The 27278-nt window shown below is 36.6% G+C and overlaps 2 protein-coding genes and 1 pseudogene across 4 annotated transcripts in view; 2 read left to right on the top strand and 1 right to left on the bottom strand.

Moving 5' to 3' along the window:
- The window catches only part of USP50 (ubiquitin specific peptidase 50), a gene marked incomplete at its 5' end in the record, with an annotated part of 31066 nt that extends 28265 nt beyond the window's left edge, over window positions 1-2801 (top strand). The window contains 1 exon segment of the mRNA XM_082860542.1: window positions 2541-2801. Within this exon segment, the coding sequence (XP_082716668.1) occupies window positions 2541-2732 (192 nt within the window). The 3' untranslated portion in view covers window positions 2733-2801.
- Window positions 2802-3769: 968 nt separating this feature from the next.
- Window positions 3770-27278, bottom strand: part of USP8 (ubiquitin specific peptidase 8) — a 59902-nt gene continuing 36393 nt past the window's right edge. For both annotated transcript variants that reach the window (XM_082858985.1, XM_082858986.1), the window contains exons 9-19: window positions 27131-27275; window positions 26609-26829; window positions 22646-23230; window positions 13537-13614; window positions 12865-13127; window positions 10899-11111; window positions 9665-9875; window positions 8505-8741; window positions 7639-7781; window positions 4793-4925; window positions 3770-4624 (exon numbers count right to left, since the gene is read on the bottom strand). In XM_082858985.1, the coding sequence (XP_082715111.1) occupies window positions 4439-4624; window positions 4793-4925; window positions 7639-7781; window positions 8505-8741; window positions 9665-9875; window positions 10899-11111; window positions 12865-13127; window positions 13537-13614; window positions 22646-23230; window positions 26609-26829; window positions 27131-27275 (2415 nt within the window). In that variant the 3' untranslated portion in view covers window positions 3770-4438. The remainder of the gene's footprint in view (window positions 4625-4792; window positions 4926-7638; window positions 7782-8504; window positions 8742-9664; window positions 9876-10898; window positions 11112-12864; window positions 13128-13536; window positions 13615-22645; window positions 23231-26608; window positions 26830-27130; window positions 27276-27278) is intronic.
- On the top strand, window positions 17812-19954 carry LOC309975584 (ATP synthase F(0) complex subunit C2, mitochondrial-like; annotated as a pseudogene). Its single transcript has one exon. The product of its transcript is annotated as an ATP synthase F(0) complex subunit C2, mitochondrial-like (transcript).

Raw genomic sequence — 27278 nt, 5'->3', positions numbered from 1 at the left:
TCCGCCATCTTTCCACGTCCCCTTGGAGTTTTTAATCTTGCTATTTATTGCCCTCTAACTCTTACTCATGGTGAATTGTTTCCTTGTATGCTCTGTAATACTGAATTGTGAGTTCAGCATCACTGGGTTTTTATATGTGAGTATCCTGTGTAGCCTGAATTAAGGTGCATCAATCAGAAAGTAACTCTTTTTCTTTTGCCAAGCAACCCCAAAATACTTTTCATTCTCAGCTTAAATTCACAGGATTCTGAGACACAGTAGTGTAAATTTGAATCCCCAACCAAAGAGAAGCCAGGTCTGTGGTAACGACTTTCCAGGAATGACTTTTATTCTTTGTACCCAAAGCCTAAGCTAAGCTAAGCACTGGAGGGTGGATTTGTTCCCCCCTAGTTTATTCTTTTATTGAGGGTGCCTCTCTTTAAGAGGTTGTGGCTATGTGTGTGGATTTCAATCCAACTCCTCACCTTGCAGGGACTTAGGACTTTACCTCCAGCCCTTGTGTGACCTTTAAAACCCAAGCACTGTGGTTCCAGGGACCAGAAACTGTCTTTGCTCTCAGGCAGTCACAGCATTAACCACACATCACGCTCATCTTTTTTTTCCTCTGTTCTTGGACCCTGGAGATTACTCTCACTATACAATCTTTAAAGTTAGCCATATATTTCAAAGGGTATTTACCATGTTTTATCCAGCATTCTTTTTTTTTTTTTGGCTGGTTGTCTTCGTTGCTGCGCATGGGCTTTCTCTAGTTATGGTGTGCAGGGGCTACCCTTCGTAGTGGTGCATGGGCTTCTCATTGTGGTGGCTTCTCTTGTTGCGGAGTACGGGCTCTAGGTGCGTGGACTCAGTAGCTGTGGCTTGTGGGATCTAGAGTGCAGGCTCAGTAGTTGTGGTGTATGGGCTTAGTTGCTCTGCGGCATGTGGGATCTTCCTGGACCAGGGCTCGAACCTGTGTCCCCTGCATTGGCAGGCAGTTTCTTAACCACTGTGCCACCAGGGAAGTCCCTATCGAGCATTCTTTACAGTTTCGTGACTAAGGCTTTCAGGCTAATTGTGTGCCAAAATTACTGAGAATGGAAGTCTAGAATGATGCTTCACCCTACCCTATTCTACTATGTCAATTTTGTTTGTTTACATTGTCATCAAAACAGAACATATTCCAGCCATAATCTGTGTAGTCACTTTAGAACATTACTTCATCTGGATCCACCAGATGTTTTTTCTCAAATTACATCACACTATTATGGGCACCATTTTATAAATAAGGAATTTTAAGCATATCAGCTTAAGGTCACATGGCCAAGACCAGGACCAGAGTCTGAATCTTTAAAATGTCAGCTTTGGGATATTTCTCTAAGCGTTAACAGGAGATGTGGGGAAGATGAAGGTCTAAGGGAACACTTAATAAGTACCTCCTATGTGCTAGCACTATAAGAGAGAGAGCAGTTGTATAAGACAAGGTCTTATTACCCATTTTAAAAGATAGGGGAATTAAAGCTCAGAAAGGTTAAATAATTTCCTTAAGGTCATTGTGCAGTATTAGAGCTGAATTCATAGAACTGACTAGAAAAATCCATTTTCTTCCCTCTACCCCAGGGGTCAACAAACTTAAAAAGCTAGATAGTAAATATTTTAGGATTTGCAGGCCATGTATTCTACAGTCTCTCTTGTAACTATTCAACTTTACAGTTGTAGTGTGAAAGCAGCCACTTAAAAACATAAACAAGTGAGCATGGCTGTGATCCCATAAAACTTTATTTAAGGACGTTGAAAAATCTGAAGTTCATATAATTTTCACACATCACAAAATATTATTCTTCTGATTTTTTTCAACCATATAAAAATATAAAATGCATTCTCAGTTCACAGGCCATATAAAAACAGGCAGCAGGCTGGCTTTGACCCATGGGCAAATGGTTTGTCAACCCCCTGCTCTATGCCATACCACCTTCTGAGAAGTGAGGTTCTCCAATGCCTTTGTTTCAAACATTGCTTTACTGGGTTAGGGAAGACATGGGAAAAAGAGAATAGAACAGGTTCTTTTCTGGGCCTTGGATGACCAAGGGAGCTGTTGCTGTACAACCTCCTCAAATTGTGTGGTAGCAGTATGCAGTTGTTTTAATGTCTTGTTCCAATGTTAAATGTCTTTTTTCATGTCTATCTTAGACTGTCTTCAAAATTAAACTATAAGCTCATTTAGGAAACATGACTATTTTCTTATTTTAAAATTTCCTTTGATGTTTAATACTCTATGTACAGTTGGTGCTCAGTAAGTATTAACTGATAAATATTAGAAGATGCCAAATACTATCCTATATCATTCACAGTCTATTAAATAATCGATGGACACAATATATAACCATTTCAGTGACATGAAAAATATACCAGTCAGGCTATATGATTTAACATAATATATGATTTAGCTTTTAATCCAGTATAAGGGACAATTATAAAAATATTTCTTGGCCCTATCATTTGGGTTCTAATATTTAAAGAAGTATTCAAATGTAAATACTGCATGACATTCTTTTCTCCCCTAGAACCACTCTGGTGATCTGGATGGTGGCCACTACACTGCTTTCTGCAAAAACTCAGTGACTCACGCCTGGTATAACTTTGATGACACACGAGTCAGTGAGATTCCAGATACTTCAGTTCAAACTGCTACAGCGTATCTCCTGTTCTATAGCTGCCAGCCCTTTTCTATACCTATACAAAAACGCAAGAGTTAGGAAAATGGTGTTTCCTGAAAATTGCAAAACTAGCAATTAGAACCTGGTACTTAAGTTTTGCTTTGTCATTAAAACTCTTGCAACTTACTTGCGTCACTGACATTTTTAAGTCTTTCTGGCATGTTACGTAACCTTCACAAGGTAAGTCTATAAAAAGATGGGTCCTGGCCCACTGAAAAAGGCAGCATGAAAATGATGCAATGCTAACGAATGGAGACCTTCAAAGCAATCAGATTATAAGTATTATGTTCAGGTTTCAAAGTACAGTGTTTATTAGTGTGTATTTTTATCATAAACTATCTCATAATAATTATATATATCCAACAAATTATTTTCCAAAGATACTTCATGGAGCTAAACCAAAATAACTTTTGTTCAAGTGGCTCTGTGAGGTTAGGAATGTGATTTGAAAATATTTAATTGTTCAGATAATTTAGGCAAGAAACTATAATCTCTCAGACTAATTGTAGAACATGAAAAGTCAGTTTCACAATTCAACACCTTCCTTTCATCTTCTTCCTGAGTGTCCACTAATGGTGACATCTTTCAGAAGCACCTTTAGAATCTTGTTTTTATATTTATATATTGACTTTACCTATAACAACTAAGTCCCTGAGGTAAATGACAAATTCTAAGCTCCTCTATCCCTTTTAATACATCACTTTGTAAAGATGTGGTTTATAATGCAGTTCACTTTGCAGTCATGTCTGACTCATCTCTTTTTATCTTAATCCTAAGAATTCTACTACTCTTGATAGAATGAGTCTGGGCATTAAGTTATTTGTATTTTACTCTGACTCCCAACTCTGAGAGCATCATAAGTGCTATGTGCAGTTCAGGGTCAAGGTAAAGGATGAGTGGAATCAAGTGATGCAAAGGAATAAGTGTACTAAATTTTAAGTCATTGTAGTGGTATAAAGAGTGTATGTATAAAATCTGTAATTCTACTGTTCTTTGTTTAATAATATAAAATTAAAGACAGAACACTTACAGGGTTTTAAATTATTTTTCTCATTAAGATTTTAATGTAGGTGTAAATGAAAATTCTCATTTAAAAAATTAAAGAAAAGTTTCCATTTATTTTTTTAGAATAAAGATTTAGTGCACAAATACAGCCCAAAGCCAACAGAAAAATAGCTTTGCCCTGTCATTTGCCTAAGAAAGCACTGCAATTACTCAGAATAGGCCAAAAGGAAAGAAAAAAAAAAAAGCAATCCTCTGAGTTCTAGGCTTCACAAAAGGACCACATCTTATACTATGTACATCGATTTGATGTGCAAGTGTGCAATAAATATATACACATACATTCCTATCTGTTTTACATCATTCTAGAGTATTCATAGATCAAGCTGGGATTTAGAAATGTGAAAAGGCCATAACAGTAAAAAGGAAAATAAAGGATACAATGGTTTTTAGACCAGTAGAATAATTATGCTTAGCTAATTATTTTAACTTTGGAGCAAACTAAAAAAGTTGTTTTGAAATAAATGGTACCTGTAAGGAATGCTTACTGCAATACTTGTTAAATGTTCTTGGTCAGTTTTTTGATAATAGCACTGACCTGAAGTATATGGTATAGTAACACAACTCTCACTGTCCTAGAATTCCTTTAAATGGCCAGCTATAGCTATCCAGAATCTTTAAGCATTTCAAGAATTGTGTTGCTCAGCCTGTTAAAAGATAACTAGCTTATGACCTACTTCTCCTTATGTGGCTACATCAGTTACTCGTGGTCCCAATGACGTATAAAAGAGGATATAAGCTGCTGAAGATTTCACAGAAGAAACGGAAATATCAGAAACTTCATGATCATCAAATTTAAACCACCGCTGTCTTGCTGCATTTTTACAATAGGCAGTGTAGTGGCCTCCATCCAGCCCACCATAGTGATTCTGTGCCAAACAAGACAGAAAATCAAATCAAATTGAATTATTTAAAATATGTCAATAATTTCAAAGACTTATGTTGCTCTTACTTTCCTATGAGGTAAGGAACCACTTGAAACTGGGTTTTTTAGTTTGCTTTGAAAGAAAATGTATTTAGTTTAATGAGATACTTACCGAAACAGAAAACAAGTTATATTTCCTCAAATTGTTCTTTGGACCAATAACATACTGTGACAAGTCAAGATTTTCTAATGGGAAGTCCACAGATGTCTGTAATTTTTGCTTCCATCTGCCATCATAGGAAAAACTGTAGAGCATAACATTACAGCAATTACAATGACAGACCAAAGACATCAGAATGAACCCTAATTCATTCATTAACAATCCAGATTTTTAGACAGGACCATAAAATCCATTTCAAACACACAATCAGAATTTTAATAGTGGAGGGACCTGTTAAAGACACCTGGTTTTGGACTTCCCTGGTGGTCCAGAGGTTAAGACTCGGCGCTTCCAATGTACGGGGCGTGGGATCGATCCCTGGTTGGGGAACTAAGATCCCACATGCCGCATGGTGCAGCCAAAAAAGAAAAAGAAGAAGAGAAAAAAAGAAGAAGAAAAAGATAACGTAAGTCCCCTACATACGAATCTTCAAATTGTGAACTTCCAAAGACGTGAATATGCCTGTGTATGCCAGCTGTTGTACTGTACTACTATACTTTTCAAGGTACTATACTGTAAGATTAAAAATATTTTATTTTATTTTTTTGTGGTACGCGGGCCTCTCGCTGTTGTGGCCTCTCCTGTTGCAGAGCACAGGCTCCGGACGTGCAGGCTCCGCGGCATGTGGGATCTTCCCGGACCGGGGCACAAACCCGTGTCCCCTGCATCGGCAGGCGGACTCTCAACCACTGCACCCCCAGGGAAGCCCGGTTTTATTTTTTGTGTTTGTTTTTTATGTATTATTTGTGTGAAAAGTATTATAAACCTATTACAGTAATGCCTATTACTATAGAGTGCAGTTAGTTGGGTACCTAGGCTAACTTTGTTGGACTTACAAATGAATTGGACTTACAGATGCACCCTCAGAACAGAACTCGTTCGTATATAGGGGACTTGCTGTACTTGGTTTCATTTGTTTTACAAATGAAGAAACTGCCGTACACAGATATTAGCACATTATTGACCAGAGACGTATTAATACGTCTTTTGTTACCTGAACCTATTGACTGTAGGCATTTCAATATTCATTTACATAACAAATCGCCAGCCGCAGGCGTTAGTTTCTGCAAAAATCCCCCATCAATAATGAGTTAAATGTCTAACCACAGGTCAAACAGCTAGAGTGGTAGAGGTAGGGCCATACCTTGGTCCCTTAATCCCTAGACCCAGCTAAAGCTATTAGATTTGTCTTCTACAAAGGTAAAAAGTTATGAAAACCCCCATTTATAATGCTAATCACCACAAAAGTACAGAGGAATGACAGAGGAGAGCTGCTCTAGATTTAAGCTTGTACTTTTGGGGACACTAGAGCTGGTAATTGCAAGCACATAAATTAGTGACTGAAATAATGGCATTCCATTATCCTGACATATTCTGCTTCTTTAAACACCAAAATACTGGTTATTTCAGAATTATTTTTTAAAAAATGAACTCTGAACCATTTATACTTTTAGATATTCTCCAAGAGTAATACACAGCATTAAAAATCTTAACAGAACAAATGTGTAATCATTTATAGAATGTTTATACCTCCACAGTCTGCAAGAAGCAGAAAAGGACAACTGATAAAAGCTTTTGTTAGAAAATTTACACAAGAGGAATTTGAATATATCAATGTGGAAATTAACATAAATAACTGCCTAAGAATCTCAATATAAGATGAAACAAAAAATTAAAAAGAAATGCTTTCTTTGAAACAAAAATTAGAGCTCTCAATAAACAGATGAAACTTCCTTTTAAAGTTTTTCCAAAAAATGACTTAAAGTTATCACTCCACAGATGGATACCATAAAGACAAAGAATCAGAGCAAAAGACCTGGCACATGTTTTACAACTCTCTCGCCATTATTCTTCTACTGCTATAGGTCCAGATCTTTTTCATTGGCTGGAAAAATATGGGCAAAAATATGTCTGCACTCTACAATGGCATCCTTAATGTTTTATCTTTAAAAATTATACTTTAAAAAAACTCATATATTTCATTTTCAGCACAGTATTAATTTTTTGTTATGTTTACTATATTGTTTGAATGATAAATTTTATCTAATAGTGTGTTAGTTATATTGTATAACATTATTTTTATACATTTTCACTGAATGCTTTGTAATGATTTAAAGTTTTCATATTTGAAATGCAATAATTTAGTTTCACTGATTTTATTTTTAAAACTTTATATTGGATTATCATTGATTAACAATGTGTGTTAGTTTTGGGTGTACAGCAAAGTGATTCAGTTACACATATACATGTATCTATCCTTTTTCAAATTCTTTTCCCATTTAGGTTATTATGGAATATTGAGCAGAGTTCCCTGTGCTATACAGTCGGTCCTTACTCATTATCTATTTATTTTTTATTTTTATTTTTTTTGGCTGTGCTGCGTGGCTTGTAGGATCTTAATTCCCCGACCAGGGACTGAACCCACACCCTCAGCAGTGAAAGTGCAGAGTCCTAACCACTGGGAAACCAGGGAATTCTCTTGGTTATCCATTTTAAATATAGCAGTGTGTACATGTCAATTTCAAACTCCCAATCTATCCCTCCCCGCTAGTTTCACAGATTTTTAAAAACAGAATTATATGAAAGAGTGATGCTGTCACTTTGCCCTGTTATTACAAACACTAAGGTGAACTAGAATCTCATCATTTCTGCCTAGTTTCCCTAGAGATACCCTAACCAGATGATCTTCCTTTGTTATACATCCTAAGCAGGTAGTAAAACAAAGTGTTTAGAATAAAAGACTTAGAAGTCCTTCATCTAAAAAGTACTAAACACTAAGAAAAATGTGTCCCTTTTACCGTTTCAGATGCACTAAAAGTACAGGTGGCAACTTCCAGATTTCTATCTTTTTTAGCGAATCCCGTCGAGTTCTGCAATGACTGCAGTAAAACCTGTTGTTATCTGTGAGTTTTTCTTCTTTGGAAAATAATCTAAGGCAATCCTAGAGGCAAAAACAAGTAGTAGATACTTGTTAATATTTTCAACACAGTATTCCTGAGCATCTATTCAATAAGTTACTCTGCCAGGCATGAGGAATACAACAGTAAACTATTACAAAACAGTTCCTGCCCCCACAAAGTTTATGATCTAGTGAGGGATGCAGACCCAGATGGGAGCTGACAGTGACAAAGAGTGTGGCGAGTGGTGGTGCTGCCAATGGTGGAGGGAAAAAGTCCTGCATGCCCTGAGAGCACTGAGGAACTTCTACCTGGTGGCTCGGAAGTTCTGACTAACAGGAAGCCAACACTAAAGGGTGTCAACAAGTTCTCTAAATCACACCGCTGTTGTCTGCAAAACATATTTATTTGATATACCCATGTAGAGCAAATTCCTATAAAACTGTACCTAAATTAAAGTCAACATACAATTTTCCAAATTAACTTTTAAAACTTCTTCAATAAATACAAACTTTAAAAAAATTATTAACTCTAAAAGAATATTTTATAGGAAAATATCTTTTAAAAAGGAAAATTTCTTTTTAAAAATGCTGGTTTTTTCCTAATCTACAGAGGCCTAATTAAAACAAAATTTTTGTTTAAGTTTTAACCTGTAAAACGTTTATGGGGCAAACAAGAGAAATAAATTACTGAATAAAGTACACCTCTATGTGCATATGAACAGAATTTTTCTTCAACAAATCATTTTCTCTCAATCCTAAACTTACCTGTAATGTACATTTACTTGTAGATGCTAGTGGTAGAGACAGATACATGAACGCCTCAAATGTCCTAGACTTTCTGTGGCAGGTGAGGCACTGTACTGTGGATTTGAATTGACCCTGAAAAAGGGCAACAATGATAGATTCATTGAGCTGCTTGTGCTTCTGCCAAGCGTGTTCTGCAGCTTTAAAGTCATCGAGATGATCATTATTTTCTTCTTTATGTCTCTTCCGATTATCAGCCTGGAAATAAAATTTAGACTCTATATTAATATCTCAAAGTCAACATTTAAATATAAAATTGAAAGAGTATATTAAATACAAACACTCTGCAGATTTAGAAACACTTCTTGTTCTTTTCAGAAAGGAATTCTAATCTCATCAAGTGCTACAAAAAAATTCTAGCCAAGAAAACCTCCTAAAATACCAAAACCCACTTTATCAAAAGGATGTAACTTGTTGCAATTGCTCAACAAATTTTTATTTAAAGAGCTGAAAAGTCTGGTTTTGAAAAGACATTCCACATATAGCTGGGAGTTAGGACTACAACTAGACAGATGTTATTTTGCTGTCCTAGTCTCATGGATGGATACATTCTATCTATCTACCTACCTACCTACCTACCTACCTACTTACCTATCTACCTACCTTCACACACATATACACATATAGACACACACAACATACATATATTCACACACATATACGTATATAAGTGTGTGTATCTATTTGTGTATGTCTGTGGTTGCTGGTAAGAAAGGTGACCCCAAAGGTTCTGAAAGAGGACAGCTTGGTGCTAAAAAGAAGCCACAGTACACAGACTAAGATGCCTCAGTAATAACTTTTCACATGAATCATTTGGTCATGTGGGTCACAAACACAGCATCTCTGACAACTATTTTTACAAATTTACAACGTTTACAAACTTCTTGCAGTAATACAACCTGTTAACATTTTCATAAGTAAATACAAATTGCATATACTTCCTTTCAGATATTAGACCTATCAGTTATATTTGTTTTAAACTTCCATGCCATAGTACAGAGTCACTAGGTTTCAATAAATTAGCACCGAACAATCACCAACTATAATTTTAAATTGCTATAAAAATGAGTACAATGTTAAGCAACCCTAAGGGGCCTCTGCAACTTAGAAAAATTTCTTACTTTATTAAGATCTTCATGGAGACCATCCATTAGGAACAGAAGCAGTTCTTGTGAATCTTGCTGGCTGTATCCTGCAAACTGGTCATTGATCTTCCCAATAGTGATTTTAAAGTCTTTTGGACTGATATACCTGTACTGTCCTGTCCACAGGGCTTTCATGATTATGCCAAATTCTTCTGCCACTTCACCTTTATGCCCCAACAAATTTGACCTTTGCAAATAAAATTAAAGTTACAAAAAAGCAATACAGGAATTATAAAAACCCAAGGTACAGTGGGTTCTTGACATCAATACTGTAATATGTGACCCTACACTACACTAAAATACTTATTCACAGGTTTATTACCAAATACCTATCTGAATCTCACTTTGATTACACCCCTCCAACTTGCTTCCTTTTGGCTGCCAGCCCTGCACGGTCTCCTATTCCTTATCAACAGGCTCCAGTTTAAGACAGTGTGGTTCCACCTTCTTGTACTGTTCCTTTCCTGTTGTCCTTTACCAATCAGAGGAGGCTTTTCTCTACACTGTTCTTTTTTTTTTTTTAAACATCTTTATTGGAGTATAATTGCTTTACAATGGTGTGTTAGTTTCTGCTGTATAACAAAGTGAATCAGCTATACGTATGCATATATCCCCCTCTTGCGTCTCCCTCCCACCCTACCTATCTCACCCCTCGAGGTGGTCACAAAGCACCGAGCTGATCTCCAGGTGCTATGCTGCTGCTTTCCACTAGCTATCTATTTACATTTGGTAGTGTATATATGTCCATGCCGCTCTCTCACTTCGTCCCAGCTTACCCTTCCCCCTCCCTGTGTCCTCAAGTCCATTCTCTGCATCTGCGTCTTTATTCCCGTTTTACCCCTAGGTTCTTCAGAACCATTTTTTTTTTAGATTCCATATATATGTGTTAGCATACAGTATTTGTTTTTCTCTTTCTGACTTACTTCACTCTGTATGACAGTCTCTAGGTCTATCCACCTCACTACAAATAACTCAACTTCATTTCTTTTTATGGCTGAGTAATATTCCACTGTATATATGTGCCACATCTTCTTTATCCATTCATCTGTCGATGGACACTTAGGTTGCTTCCATGTCCTGGCAATTTCTACACTGTTCTTAAGAATATTTTCCTCTTTCCTAATTTGACATCTCTGGAACTGGCTGGTAAGGAAGTGTGGTTAGATCACCCTTTTAATACTGTACTGCAAAAAGTATGATATTTCTTTACCTATTAATATCATCCTGATAACAGTTGCGGTTGAAATAATCAGCCAGATGTGGAGTATTACATAGGCACTGCAGTATTGAGTTCATGTAACAAGTATTTCCTAAATTACGAAGTCCGGTGAGAGCTGGTCCAGATCCTCCAAAAACAGGATTGAGGTTCCGAATTTGAGAAGCAGAAAGCCTTGTGATCTCAGTTTTAGGGTAGCTTGTTGGCCTAAGGAAGAAAAAAGTGTACAAGATACTTTAAAATGCACAGCACCTGAAATGAAGGTTCACACTACAAAGGGCAGTAAACTCCAGCATCTGTACCAGTGTATTCAGTAATCTTGCAAATAGTTATTAAGTTAGCTCATAAGGTAATGGGTCTTACAGGACATTTAGTATCTAGGTTAACACTGGTTATATTCTGTGACCCTCCCATGAAACAAACAACTTTAACCTCTTATGTGAGTCCATGTTTTTTTACAGATACCCTGAGATAGATTCTCTGGCTTCTCATGAACAGGTAGAGTCTTCTAGTAGAGAAGGCTCTTTCAAACTTCTTTAAATGATCCCAGGAAATTTAGCATTACCATATGTTGTATTCAACCAGAATGCCAAACAAGGAATCAAAAAAAAAAAAAAAAGTTTATGTGTGTATATATATATATATATATATATGGTACTGTGGAGTATATTATCAAGCAGGCAGAGGTTATTTGGGTACTATAACCTAAAGTCTAGAGCTGTGCTGACAAATATGGTAGTAGCCACTAGCCACAGGTGGCTATATAAATTTAAGATAAAATTTAAAATTTAGCTTTTTAGTTACATTAGCCACAATTCAAAATAGCCACTACCATACTGGACAGCACAGATACAGAACATTTCTATCAACATGTCTATTGGACAGCACTAGACTAGAGAATGCCTCCAAGACTTTTGTTACTTAGTGTATTTGATGTATATGTGGAACTTCTAGAACTGCTACAGCATTAAGAAAACTCCTAATTGATAAGTCTTTCTTTTATTATTGATCCTAAGTATATTTCCACCTCTGAAAGGAATACTGAGAACAGATTATATTTCAACTACCTTTTCTTTACACATGGCTCAGGTGTATGCACTCATGTGCTATTTCTCTGTTCAACACAGATAAAAAAATACATGAACTGCATATGCTGTAGTTTTTAAAACTGTCAAATTAACAAACTTTCATAAGAATGATAATTCAAGAAGGAATTACACCTCACCAGCTTTAATAGTGAGCCCTAAAATCTATAACTAGATTTACCAATTTTACAAAATCTCCTCCAGGTAAGTCCTACCTGGCAGGGAAGGTTCTCATGAGGAAAATATATTAACTACTTTTTGCGGAGGTGATTCTGAAGAGGCCAAAAAGACAGCCTAGTTAGAATTCCTTAGCAATTAAGAGATTGTATTTAATAAATAGAAAAATCCATTTATTTTCACTTCCATCTATCCTACATCCCCCAAAAGTAATGATCAGAAGTGGTAAATAGAAGCTGATACACACTATAATGCTCATTATTTTAATACTATGTAAGTTTACTCCCACATTACTGGCTGAGTTAAAAAAAAAAAGTTTGGAATTTAAGAGCTGCAACAAGACATACTCAATAATTCCATAAATTTTGGTCCTCAAAAGGAGATTTAGGGATCACAGGAAGTTTATACAACACATCTAAGCAGTCTATGGCACACTGCCTTAAAACTTAACAAGGTGTATACTTTTATATCTACATGATTACGTATGATAATCCTCTGTGATATATTTAAGTTAGCACTTGGGAGAAAAACCAAGGACATTTAATCCATTTATTCTTTTTTCCTCTTTAGTAAATAAAGGCTGGGACAGCCATCCACAGAATTTTCTGACGCCCTGGTATTAATAAACTGATATGCTTAGAGTAGAAGTTTTCAAATACAGCAGATGATTCTGTTTCTAGGAGTTAGGATAAACTTACTTGGTTTCCCGATTAACTGTTGGAGTTACTGCTGGTCTCCTCTTCTCTTCCTCTTGAATGGCTTGGGTTATATCTGGGGAGGAGTAGGAGCGCTTCAGCTTGGACGGTTCTCTATCCCGCTCGGCAGGAATCTGTGGCTTGGCTTTATGAGTTGGAGGGGTGGAAGGAGGTGCTGATGAAGGAGCCATTTCCGGTGGATACATATGAACAGTGTTGGTGGGCGAATGATAGTAACGAAAAGTTCCAGTGATAGGGTCAAGAAACTTACATGGGGAAAAACAAAGGTCAAAAAATGATGAACATCGAGTGAACAACAACAAAAATATCACTCAAAAGTATTTCACTGATGAATTTACTTCTGGATTAAAATTATTTGAATAAAATGGTGATAATCACTTCTATAATTAAACTTTCAAACAACTTTAGGTTTTAAAGTGATACACTGTTTCTCAATGACAAATGCCAGGATGTTCATATACTGTAGCCATCATCCCAGATTGGATACTGAAAAATCTAACCCTGCTGTAATTAGGGAAATGAGTTATGTCCTTTATAATGAAGAAACAGAATCCACTCTGCATTAGAGAAGATGCAGAATACACAAATACATGTTTTGTTTTTTAAAAAAACAGTGACCATGTAATTTATTTCTGTGCTAATTTTGAATTTTACCTTGGCCCAGCCTGAAGGCAGTCCTGGTACGATCCTCCCCATTTCTTCACTTCGTGCTCTTGTCAAAGGCTCTCGAGACTAAAGAAAAAAAAACAAAAAAGTAAAAGATTTTTAAATTACATTTTGCCATACACAAACTTAAGCTACTTGTACCAAAGAACCAAAAAGCCTTGTGTTGCTGCCCTTAATATTTTTTAAAACAAGTTCAAAGATGAAGAACTATACATGTTTTCTTTCTTTTTTTAAATAGATCTTTATTGGAGTATAATTGCTTCACAATACTGTGTTAGTTTCTGTTGCACAACAAGGTGAATCAGCCATATGCGTACATGTCCCCATATCCCCCCTCCCATTCTCCCTATCCCACTCCTCTAGGTCATCCCAAAGCACCAAGCCAATCTCCCTGTGCTATATTGCTGCTTCCCACCACCCAACTATTTTACATTTGGTAGTGTATATATGTCGATGCTACTTTCACTTTGCCCCAGCTTCCCCCTCCCACCCCAAGTCCTCAAGTCCATTCTCTATGTCTACCTCTTTATTCCTGCCCTGCAACTAGGTTCATCAGTACCATTTTTTCTTTTTTTAGATTCCATATATATGCATTAGATTACAGTATTTGCTTTTCTCTTTCTGACTTACTTCACTCCGTATGACAGACTCTAGGTGCATCCACCTCACTACAAATAACTCGATTTCATTTCTTTTTATGGCTGAGTAATATTCCATTTATATATGTTTTTTTTAAGTCCTAAAATTATCACAGCAAGGGGAAGGAGTGTGTGTGCACAAGCCTATAATAATGGTGACTTTTAAAAGTTTCTCTAAAAAAACAGAAACACAGGCTTCCCTGGTTGCACAGTGGTTAAGAATCCACCTGCCAATGCAGGGGACACAGATTCGAGCCCTGGTCCGGGAAGATCCCACATGTTGCAGAGCAACTAAGCTTGTGTGCCACAACTATTGAGCCTGAGCTCTAGAGCCCGTGAGCCACAACTACTGAGTCCTTGTGCCACAACTACTGAAGCCTGCGTGCCCTAGAGCCTGTGCTCCGCAACAAGAGAAGCCACTGCAATGAGAAGCCCGCCCACCACAATGAAGAGTAGCCCCTGCTCTCTGCAACTTGAGAAAGCCCGTGCACAGCAACGAAGACCCAATGCAGCCAAAGAGAAAAAAATAAATTTATAAAAGAAGAAAAGAAAAAATAATAAATTGGACTTCATCAAAAAAAAACCCCAAAACAAAAAAAAAAATAGAAACACAAAGACAATTTCACTTCTAGGTGTCAACACAAAAGAAATGAAAATACATTTCCATACAAAGACACTTAGATGCAAATGTTAATAGCAGCATTATTGATAACAGCCCCAAAGCAGAAGCAATCCAATGTCCATCAAATGTGGTATATCCATACAATGGAATACTACTCAGCAACAAAAGGAATAAACTACTGATACATGGTACAATATAGATGAATGTCAAAAAATTACGGTAGGTGAAAGAAATATACAAAAGACTATATATATATTATTTGTATGAAATGCCTAGAAGAGGCAAATCTGTGGAGACAAAGATTAGATTCATGGTGCTGGAATGGGGAGTGACTATAGCTGGGCACAGAGATCTTTTTGGTGTGATGGAAATGTCCTAAAATTGGATTGCATTAAAACTGTTTCACAACTCTGAACTGAAATCACTGAACTGTACATTAAAAATGGATTACTTTTATGGTATTCAAATTATACATCAAGAAAACTCTTAAATAAAAACAAAGGCAAAGACATCTTATAAAAGGCCTAAATATTTTAAAAATTGTGATGAAATATAACATTTACCATCTTGAACATTTTTAAGTGTATAGGTAAGTGGCATTAAGTATATTCACACTGTTGTGCAACCACTCTCCAGAACTCTCTTCATCTTGCAAAACTAAAACTCTGTACCCATTTAAACAACTCCGAACTTCTCCCAACCCCTAGGTCCCTGGCAACCACCACTCTACTTCCTGTCTCTATGAATTTAACCATTCTAGGTACCCTATATAAATGGAATCAAAGAACATTTGTCCTCTTGTGACTGGTTTATTTCACTTAGCGTAATGTCATCAAGGTTCATCCATGTCAGAATTTCTTTTTTAAAAGATGAATAATATTCCATTATATGTACATACCACATTTTTTATAGATTCATCTGTCAGTGTATACTTGAGTTACTTCCATCCTTTGGCCATTATGAATAATACTCTATGAATATGGGTGTATAAATTTCTCTTTGAGGGTCTGCTTTCAATTCTTTTGGGTATATAACCAGAAGTAGAATTGCTAGATCATACAATAAGGCCTAAGTATCTTTTAATTTCATAAAATGAATAGAATGTATCATCATACTTTAAATAGGAAGATAAGGATCTATTTCCTTTAGCATATAAGTGGACCCATCATGCAAAAACAAGCAAAATATGCTACCAAAGATAGCAAAGATTCCCTCAGAGAGAAGATCTTAAGATGGAGGAGGATGATATGGTAGAGATAACCACATGGTTATAATCCATGTTTTCTTTTCCTATCCAATGAATTGTTGCTTACTTTATTTCTTTCAGTGCCTTCTGTATTCTCTCTAAAAGTTCCAGTCTTTAGAATTCCACTTTCTGGTTGTCCTTTAATCTTAACAGGCTATAAAATTATTAAAATCAGAAGTGAAACAAAACTTTAACTTTTCCAACAAAAACCTACCTATCACTAGCTAATACAAGCAAATCCATCAGACTGCAAATGTAAAAAGAGAGAAAAAAAAATGAGGCTCTGAAAAGTTTATTTGATTTTACTGTCAAATTAGACACTTAAAATTAAAGGTGGCGGGGCCCATGTGGGATTTCCTAACTCCAAAGGTAAAGAACTAAGAAACTTTGATGAATCAGTGGTGGGGAAGAGATGTCAATCACAGTGGATTATGATGCACTGATTCATAATACGTGGCCAAATATAAGATGTTGGGTCATTAGTGTACACACACCATGGCCTCTTGTGAACATTATCTTTTTATTTAAATCTCTTTTGATTGTGGCTACCTTGAAAGTGGTAGTGATTTAAAATCATTAACGTATTAAACAGAATGAAGCGATTATAGAATTTCATACAGAGCAATATTCAGGAGTGCAAAATTCATTTTATATCCTCTTAGAACTTCTCATAGATGCTTTAAGAAATTCACTTTAATCTTATAGATTTTAAAAATAACTACAGTAAAGAAAAACTTAAAAGTGTGATAACTTAAACAAAATTTATTCCAGAATAAATCACACATTTTGCCTACTTTTAAAAGGATCATACAATGAATGCAATCTTAACTTTTCCTTCAGTGTGTTGCATTATAGGAAACATTAAAAAACTACATGTGATCATCTCAGGGCTATTTAGACTTGTATGCATATTTGGCACCTATACTAAGTGACCCCAGAAATACGAATGCTTTAAGTTCTTAAGACTACCTGCCTCTGGATAGAAGGTGGCTTTGGAATTTAACTGCATATGTGATTCACAGGCAACTTACTTAACCTCTAAGCTTCAATTTCATCTGTAAATTGAACTCCTCATAGAGTTATCATTAGGAGGAATAAGTAAGATTATGTATCAATAGTAGAAATACCTGGCATATACTAGCTACACAATGAATAATATTTAAATGGTAAGAGCTCCTAAGTTCTGATTCTTCTATGAATAAAGTTAGAGAATTTTAGAACATGAGCTTCATTTTCCTAACTTTGGATGTTTAGAAGGCTTTTGCATGGGACCTACATCTTTGATAATTAAAGTTACTAGGTTAAGTGTTCAGTGGATAAATGTGGCACTAATATGAATTGTTAATTTTGGTATATGCATAAACTGCTGCTTGAGAAGTATAGAAATTGATGTTCAATACAGACAGTATTTCGCCTCCAATTAGAATTCATTTTCACACTACCAAAAATATATTTCCATTTATATGAAATGTAAAAAGGGCTATAGCTGTTCTTGCTATTATAAAAACTTATTTGTTAGAAGATGACATCATACTATACATAGAAAATCCTGAAGATGCCACCAAAAAACTACTAGAGCTCATCAATGAATTTGGTAAAGTTGCAGTATACAAAACTCATATACAGAAATCTGTTGCATTTGTATACACTAATAATGAACTACCAGAAAGAAATTAAGAAAACAATCCCATTTACAATTGCATCAAAAAGAATAAAATAGGGACTTCCCTGGTGGTCCAGTGATAAAGAATCCGCCTTCCAATGCAGGGGATGTGGGTTCGATCCCTGGTCGGGGAACTAAGATCCCACGTGCCGCAGGGCAACTAAGCCTGCGTGTCACAACTACTGAGCTCACACACCTCAACGAGAGAGCCTGCATGGCACAAACTACAGAGCCCATGTGCTCTGGAGCCCACATACCACAACTACAGAGCCCTCATGCCCTGGAGCCCACATGCCACAACTAGAGAGAAGAAGCCCACACCACAACGAAGAGCCTGCGCTGCAACGAGAGATCCCACATGCTACAACTAATACCTGATGCAGCCAAAAAAAAATTTTTTTAAATAAAGAAAATAAATAAATATTAAAAAAAGAATAAAATATATAGGAATAAATCTAACTAAGGAGGTAAAAGACCTGTACTTGGAAAACTGTAAGACACTGATGAAAGATAATTGAGGATGCCCCAAACAGATGAAAAGATAATACTGTGTTCACGGATTGGAAGAATTAATATTGTTAAAATGTCCATTCTACCCAAGGCAATCTACAGATTCAATGAAATCTCTATCAAAACACCAGTGGTGCTCTCTATTGTCTTCTCTGCACTGGGAGCAGCTCTCCTGCCATGGCCCTTCAGCCCCTGAAAATGTACACATGTGCCAAGTTCGTCTCCATCCCCTCCTTGATCAGGAGAACCTCTCCACTAATGAGCTGATCACTGTCTGCAGTGGTGCTGAAACAACTGGAGATGCTGACAGATGAGAGCCACAGCAGCTTGGCAACACCGAGTCCCCTGACCACCTCACTTATTCCTAGTCGCTGCTTCCAAACCAGTGCCATTTCGAGGGACACTGATACAGCAGCCAAGTTCACTGGAGCTGGGGCTGCCACAGTAGTGGTGGCTGGCTCTGGGGCTGGAATTGGGACTGTGTTTGGGAGCCTCATCATTGATTATGCCAGGAACCCTTCTCTGAAGCAACAGCTCTTCTCCTACACCATTCTGGGCTTTGCCTCTCGGAAGCCATGGGACTCTTTTGCCTGATGGTGGCCTTTCTCATCCTCTTCACCATGTGAAGGGGCTGTTTCCACCTCCCATAGTTCTTTCTCCCGTGTCTTGTCTGCCCTGTATGTTCCTTTTCCTGTACCACCCCAGGCAGCCTGGGGAAAGGGGTTGGCTCAGGGTTTGACAGAAGGAAGACAAATAAATACTGTATTAATAAGAAAAAAGATAAAAACAAAACAAAAAAGACACCAATGGCATTTTCCACAGAACTAGAACAAATAATCTAAAATGTTTACAGAAACACAGAAGACCCCAAATAGCCAAAGCAATCTTAGGAAAGAACAGAACTGGAGGAATCATGCTCCCTGACTTCAACTACAAACCTACAGTCATCAAACCAGTATGGTACTGGCACAAAAACAGCCACACAGATCAATGGAACAGAACAGAGAGGCCAGAAATGAACCCACACTTATACGGTCAAATTAATCTATGACAAAGGAGGAAGAATATACAATGGGGAAAAGATAACCTCTTCAATAAATGGTGTTGTTTGATGGATCAGGTCTTTGAGATACATAAGGAAGCAAGTAATTTTTTTCCACACTTCTTTTTATTGGACGAAATAATTCAAAGTATGTATGCATTATAAAGTTCAGCATTCAAAGAGCACTGACATTTTATTAATATTAAAAATAAGCCAGGAGTTCCCTGGTGGTCCAATGGTCAGGACTCCACGCTTTCACTGCAGTGGCCCTGGGTGCAATCCCTGGTCGGGGAACTAAGATCCCGAAAGCTGTGTGAAGCAGCCCCCCAAAAAACAAAACCAAAACCAACCAAACAAACAAAAAAACCAAGAGAGAAGATGTAAAACAAACAAAAGAAACCCAAAAAACAAAACAAAAATGGTGTTGGAAAAACTGGACAGCTACATGCAGAAGAATCAAACTAGACTATTCTCCTACAACATGCACAAAAATAAATTCAAGATGGATTAAAGACTTAAATGTAAGACCTGAAACCATAAAACTTCTAGAAGAAAACACAGGCAGAACACTCTTTGACATTGGTCTTAGTAATATTTTTTTGCATATGTCTTCTCAGGCAAAGGAAACAAAAGCAAAAATAAACAAATTTTGATTAGATCAAATTAAAAAGCTTTTGCACAGAGAAGGAAACTAACAACAAAATGAAAAGGCCACCTACTGAATGGGAGAAGATACTTGCAAATGATAATATCTGATAAGGGGTTAATATCCAAATTATACAAAGAACTCAGACAGCTCAACATCAAAGAAACAAAAAACCTGATTTAAAAATGGGCAGAGGATCTGAATAGACATTTTTCTGAAGAACACATACAGATGGCCAACAGACACATGAAAAGATGCTCAACATCACCAGTCATCAGGGAAATGCAAATCAAAACCACAATGAGATATTACCTCACACCTGTCAAAATGGCTATTATCAAAAAGACCACAAATAACAAGTATTGGCGAGAACGTGGAGAAAAAGGAGCCTTACTACAACACTGTTGGTGGGAATGTAAATTGGTACAGTCGCTATGAAAAACAGTATGGAGATTCCTCAAAAACTGAAAAATAGAACTACCATATGATCCAGCAATTCCACTCCTGGTTATTTATCCAAAGAAACCAAAACCAGTAAATAGAAAAGATATATGTACCCCTATATTCATTGCAGCATTATTTATAATAGCCAAGATATGGAAGCAACCCAGGTGCCCATTAGTCAGCCATTAAAAAAAAAAAAAAGAATGAAATCTTGCCACTTGTGACAACATGGATGGACCTAGAGGGTAGTATGCTAAGTGAAATAAGTCAGCCCCAAAAAGATAAAATATTGTATGATTTCGCTTACATGTAGAATCTGAAAAACAAATGAACAAACATAAAACAGAAACAGTTATAGATACAGAGAACAAACAGGTGGTTGCCATAGGGGAGGACAGTGTGGGGAGGAAAGAAATAGGTGAGGGAGATTAAGAGGTATAAACTTTCAGTTGCAAAATAAATGTCACAGGGATGAAATATATAGTGTGGGGAATATAGTCAATAGCTATGTATCCTTGTATGGTGACATATCGTAACTAGACTTATTATGGTGATCATTTTGAAATGTATAGAAATACCAAATTGCTATGTTGTGTAACAGGAACTAACAGAGTGTTATAAATCATTTATACTTCAAAAACAAACAAACACATAGGAAAAAAGATCAGATTTGTGGTTATCGGAGGTGGGAGTAGGGGGAACTGGATGAAGGTAGTTGTAAGGTACAAACTTCCAGTTATAAGGTAAGTAAGTACTGGGGATGTAATGTACGACATGACAAATATACTTAACGCTGCTGTACATTACATATGAAAGATGTTAAGTAAGTAAATCCTAAGAGTTCTTATCACACAATTTTTTTTTTTACTGTTTCTTTAATTTTGTATCTCTATGAGATGATGGGTGTTCATTAAATTTACTGTGATAATTATTTCATGATGTATGTAAGTCAAATCATTATGCTGTACATCTTAAATTTATACAGTGCTTTATGTCATTAATATCTCAATATAACTAGAAGGAAAAAAATAAAGTAGGATTAAAAAAACCCAAAACACTTATTTAGTTTACTGTTCAAAAGGGAAAGGCATTGTTAATTGCATGACAACAACAAGAGCAACAAAATAAAACAAAAAGGCAAAAAAGAAGCCCATGAAAAGCATACATGATATTATTAGGTTAAAAAAAGCATACATGATATTATTAGGTTAAAAAAATATCAGGGGACTTCCCTGGTGGTCTAGTGGTTAGGATCTGGTGCTTTCACTGCTGTGGCCAGGTTCAATCTCTGGTCTGGGAACTGAGATCCTGAAAGCTGCACGGGGAAGCCAAAAAGAAAAAAGAAAAAAAAAAAATCTCCTCCAAAATTATGAAAATCATTGTTGGGGAATAGCCAAGGGCAGAAAAAGGCAACATTAATGGGGTTATTGCCAAGATTATTGACTAGATGAATCAACAAACAAAATGACATAGACCTGACAAAAAAAATCATTATACACAAAGATAAATGTTGGTTCATTCAGATGTCACTGGACATATTCTAAGCAGAGACAAACTTCATTATATAAATATTTGGCAGCAAATTCCTCCATTCGGAGATCGTATTATATTTCATTCTAGTCTTTTGATGATCATACATCAAGAATAAAAATAAAGAATGTAGAACTTCCCTGGTGGTGCAGTGGTTAAGAATCTGCCTGCCAATGCAAGGGACATGGGTTTAAGCCCTGGTCTGGGAAGATTCCACATGCCGTGGAGCAACTTAGCCCATGCGCCACAACTGCTGAGCCTGTGCTCTAGAGCCCATGAGCCACAACTACCGAGCCCATGCGCCACAACTACTGAAGCCCTTGCACCTAGAGCCCGTGCTTCGCAACAAGAGAAGCCACCACAATGAGAAGCCCGAGCACTGCAACAAAGAGTAGCCCCTGCTTGCTGCAACTAGAGAAAAGCCCATGCGCAGCAACGAAGACCCAATGCAGCCAAAAATAAATAAATAAATTCAGTAAAAAAAAATGAAGAACGTAGCTATTTATCTCAATTATCGAAAATATGTTGCATTTCATAGACACAAAAAGCAATTCCATTTCCAACCAATCAAATAAGAGTAGGTAAGCAAATGTAGGTAGATCAGTACAAATCTATCATCTCCTAAGAAAATTACTTAAAATGCCTGCCCTGTTTATGGAATGCTACTGGTGTCATCTTTTTATATACATTTTATTATTTATTTATATACATTTCATTACACTTAGTTGGCAACTTGTACTGTTTGTTTCTGCTTACCTTGCCTGAACTGGAATCTCCTGCCACAGAGGCATGGGGCACATCTCCCGTTGACTTTTTCTGCACTTCTGGGGTTGGACACCTTTTCCCCCTATCTTCCACAGATTTCTTGGCATCAGTAGTTTCATGTTCACTTTTACTTTGTCTTTTTACTCCTGTTATTTCTCTGCCCTTCTTTGCTGAGGTTTCTTTATCTTCTTTCTTGGCCTGTTCACTTTCTTTCTTTTCCATTTGTTCTTTGGCTTTTTGTTGCTTCTCTGTGATTTCATTTTCTTCAGCTTCTTGTTTCTTTCTGTCTTTTTGTTCTTCTTCTTCTTTCCTCAATTTCTCTTTCTGTTCCTCTTGCTGCCTTTCTCTAAGTTCTTTTTCTTGTTTGTTTTTCTCCATTAGAAGAGCAGTTTCTGCATGAATACGAGCTTTTTCTTCATCTGTTAACATGGCAGTTGGAAGGGGAAATACCGGTTTTGTGGACCGATCAGGAACAACTTTTCCATTCTGAGGAGACTGTTGCTCATGATCTGTAATTTCAGATTTTATTCTATGATCTTCAGGCAATTTGACTGCCGGTTTTTTAGTACGATCAATCTATATCAACAAAAACAGAGAAAAACATACTTTTGTCAAAATCCAGGAACATAGTAACCTCAGTTCTTGATATCAAGTTGTGATAAAAGAACCATCACTGTGTGGAGACAACATCTACCAAAACATCTACTTGTAAATTATCCAATGTCAAGATTTCTCAGAAGGCACTTGGCACTTACGTCCTCTTGATTCCACACTTTCAATACGCTGATATGTTCTGTATATAAAGAGTTCACTCTAAAACATAAAACCCAGACCTGGGCATACCTAATGTTCCATTTCTACATAACCAACTGCCTACTCAATATCTTCATGTGAGTGTCTCACATATACCACAAACCTAAAATGGACAAAAGAGAATTCATGATTTCGCCCCACAAACACATGGGTGTGACCACTATGCAAATAGTTGCTCAAACCAGAAAATTTATTTCTCCACACTGTTACCAGAGTAATCATTTTAAAGCACAAATCCAACCACCTACTTAAAACCTTATTTTAAATAGCCACTCACTGTACTTAGATTACATCTAAAATCCTTGCCATGCCTGTGTGGTCTCACTTCTGCCTATCTCCCCAGTCTTATACTACTTGTTACACCAGCCATACCTGCCTCCCTCCACTTAATTCCTCAAAGATGCCATGCTCGTTCCCAACTCAGGTCTTTATACTAGCTATTCATCTAGATAATCCCCACCACAACATTAGATCTTGGCTTAAATATCTCTTCCTTAAACACTTCCCTGATCCCTAAGACTAGCCAAGTCCCCTGATATATGCCCTCATAATACCCTATTCTTTTCCCTCATAGTACTTACTGGGATTCTGATTAAATAACTATAATTGTCTGTTTAAAATCTTTCCTCCCTCTGAGCACATAAGCTCCAGGAGGGTAGAGATTGTGCCTGACACTTAGTAAATAAATGTTGCAGGGCAAATGAATAAAATATTCCATAACAACTTTCATAAGAGATAAGATACTAAAGACAAACTGAGTAATTATCTCAATTTAACAACATACTAACCATACAAAATTGTTAAAAGTGACCCTAACATCATTTCTTGAGAATGAAGTTTACTGAAACAAAAATGAGAATATCTGCCAGTGACAACCTGTGTAGTGTTCTTACAAAATGAACTATGTTTTTCCATTAGAAACACTACCATAGGAAGAAGGAATCATTCCTTTGCTCCTTACTTCTCTTTTTGCCTCTTCACTTAAAATAAAAATGAAACTATTCCCCGCCCCCTTTTCTAAATTTATTTGAGAATGAAGTGGAAGGACCACTATGAGAATGAGGTTAATAAAAGGTGAACAAGAACCAAAATAAATGTTTTCATCCATATTTTGGCAACAATCCATTTTCCACTCATATTAAAGGCATAACTATGATCTTGTTACTTTCAAGTTTAAAATTCTTTTAAATGCTTTCCTTTCGCCTACAGGATAAAATTCCAAGAGATCCAAGTCTCTCCTGATGACTTCTGTCCACTTTTCCAATCTTATCTACTATCACACTCACCTGTCTCCAACTGAGAGCTGTGCCCCAGCATGTCAAAACTACTCACTGACCCCAGAACATGCTTTGTGCCTTCAGTCATACAATTTTCCACTTGTTTCTCAAATCCTATTCAATCCTTAAAACTCAGATAAAAATACTACCTCCTCCATGAAGACCCCCTGATGATACCCACTCTCAGTCAGAATTTCTCTCTTTGCTGTGTGCTCTAGTGACTATTAAAAACAGCTAGGATATTCTGCATTATGCTGTGGTTGATTTTGTCCATGTCTCTCCTAAACATCAGACAGAATCCATGGATTACCCATATTTGTAAACCTTCATATTTTGTTTCATATAGGAAATCCTCAAAATGTGTTTGATAAATTGTACATATCTCGGAAAGTCATGAAGGGATTAGGGTGCAAATAACATGTTGATTAAGTTGAAAGGAAGTACAATATCATAAGCTCTTTTTAAAATTTCTTTTTTTTTTTTTTTTTTGGCGTTACGTGGGCCTCTCACTGTTGTGGTCTCTCCCGTTGCAGAGCACAGGTTTCCGATGCGCAGGCTCAGCGGCCATGGCTCACGGGCCTAGCCGCTCCACGGCATGTGGGATCTTCCCGGACCAGGGCACGAACCCGTGTCCCCTGCATCGGCAGGCAGACTCTCAACCACTGCGCCACCAGGGAAGCCCTTTTTAAAATTTCTTAAATTTCCATTTTAAGAATAATTTATTCAAATACTATTTAGTCTTAAGATTTAATCAGAAATATTAAAAGCAGGCCGTAAAAAATGAAGAAATGAACCACTTCATTTTACAACAAAAAAATGACTAATTTTCTGCTCCACAAACAAGATGTCATCCACTTCAAATGTGAAATACTATTTAAATATACCTGAGGAAAAAAAATTAAAAGTAAATGCTAAAAAATCTTGTTGGAAAACACACAGGAAAGAATCAGTTAACCTTCCTTTAAGTAAAATCTAATGAAGAGAAAGATGCTACAAGTTTTTTATTGTAACATCTTTTTTTAAAAAATAAATTTATTTATTTTATTTTTGGCTGCGTTGGGTCTTCGTTGCTGCGTGCGGGCTTTCTCTAGTTGCGGTGAGTGGGGACTACTCTTCGTTGCAGTGCGCAGGCTTCTCATTGTGATGGCTTCTCTTGTTGGGAGCACAGGCTCTCGGCACGCGGGCTTCAGTAGTTGTGGCATGTGGGCTGAGTAGTTGTGGCTCGTGGGCTCTAGAGCACAGGCTCAGCAGTTGTGGTGCATGGGCTTAGTTGCTCCGTGACATGTGGGATCTTCCTGGACCAGGGCTCAAACCCGTGTCCCCTGCACTGGCAGGCAGATTCTTAATCACTGTGCCACCAGGAAAGCCCCCTATTGTAACATCTTTTATTTAAACTCTTTTAAATAATTATTGATTAAAAATGCCTGTTATTTATGTGTCAAATTCTAAGGAAATGGAACTAAAATACTATTTCAAAACCAAAATATTGACATCACATACCTATCATCTATAAGCCAAATTATTTGGGAAAATACTATGAATTAAATTATAATAAAAAACACCTGAAAGTGTTGTTCAACTTCACTGTGCTAATACTGTCTTTCATTAGTACTGCCTGTACTAAATGGACCCAGCTGGGTTTAAAATCCTTCCAATTAGTTATTCTAATATTGCTGTGGCAGTAAGACAATTACAATGAAAATTTTTTATGGCAAAAAAGGTACCAAAACATATAGATATTTCTCAATATTTTTCTTTCTAAAATACTGAAGGCATATATATGCTAGATACATATTTCTATACTATATATTTAATATAATATTAAAATAAAGAGACAAAAGTTAAAAGAAAATCGAGAACATACCTGTGGAACATTCTTTATAATAGGCACTGGCTGAATTATGGGTGAAACATCAGATTTAGAAGCAGCAATTGGTTCAACTGGAGTTGATATATTCAGTGGTCCCACTCTCTCATCTTGATTGTTTATCAATTCTATGTTTTCATTGACTTCTGTAGGAGGTGTCATCTGGGCAGTAGGTTTAGAAGGAACTGATTCTTCCAGTGAGGGGTAAGTAAAATCCACTAAAATCCCCAAAAGAATAAAAGTATTTTTGAAAGAAAAGCAAACCCCATAAACAGTACTTCATATCTCATGCATGTTATATGTGATAGTTAAATGTAAACTAAGAGGTGACAGCCACAACAGCCTTAAAGAATTAATAAACATTAACTTCCAGGATGGGGACATCTTGTATTTTTATGCCTAAAAGCAAACTGCTATCTGACAGGACAAATGCACACACAACCAAAAACATTACCCTGAGAACATAAATAAAGTTTATTTTACCGAAGCAATTTTAAACAAAAATTTTCACATACATACATGAGACAGACACCTCTTCATTCTTGCCTCGTGGGGGTGGAGTGACTTTAGCATTTGTTGTATACTGTGGATAACAAAGGAGCCAATTTTCATAGCCTCCTTCTAAAACCAAAGGCTCATTGTGCAGGACAGTTTTACTTTCCCACTA

This window comes from Leucopleurus acutus, assembly GCF_964270905.1.
Source record: "Leucopleurus acutus genome assembly, chromosome: 1".
NCBI classification, from domain to species: Eukaryota; Metazoa; Chordata; class Mammalia; order Artiodactyla; family Delphinidae; genus Leucopleurus; species Leucopleurus acutus.
Note: the sequence above shows the minus strand (reverse complement) of the source record. Positions and strands in the feature narration are given on the sequence as shown.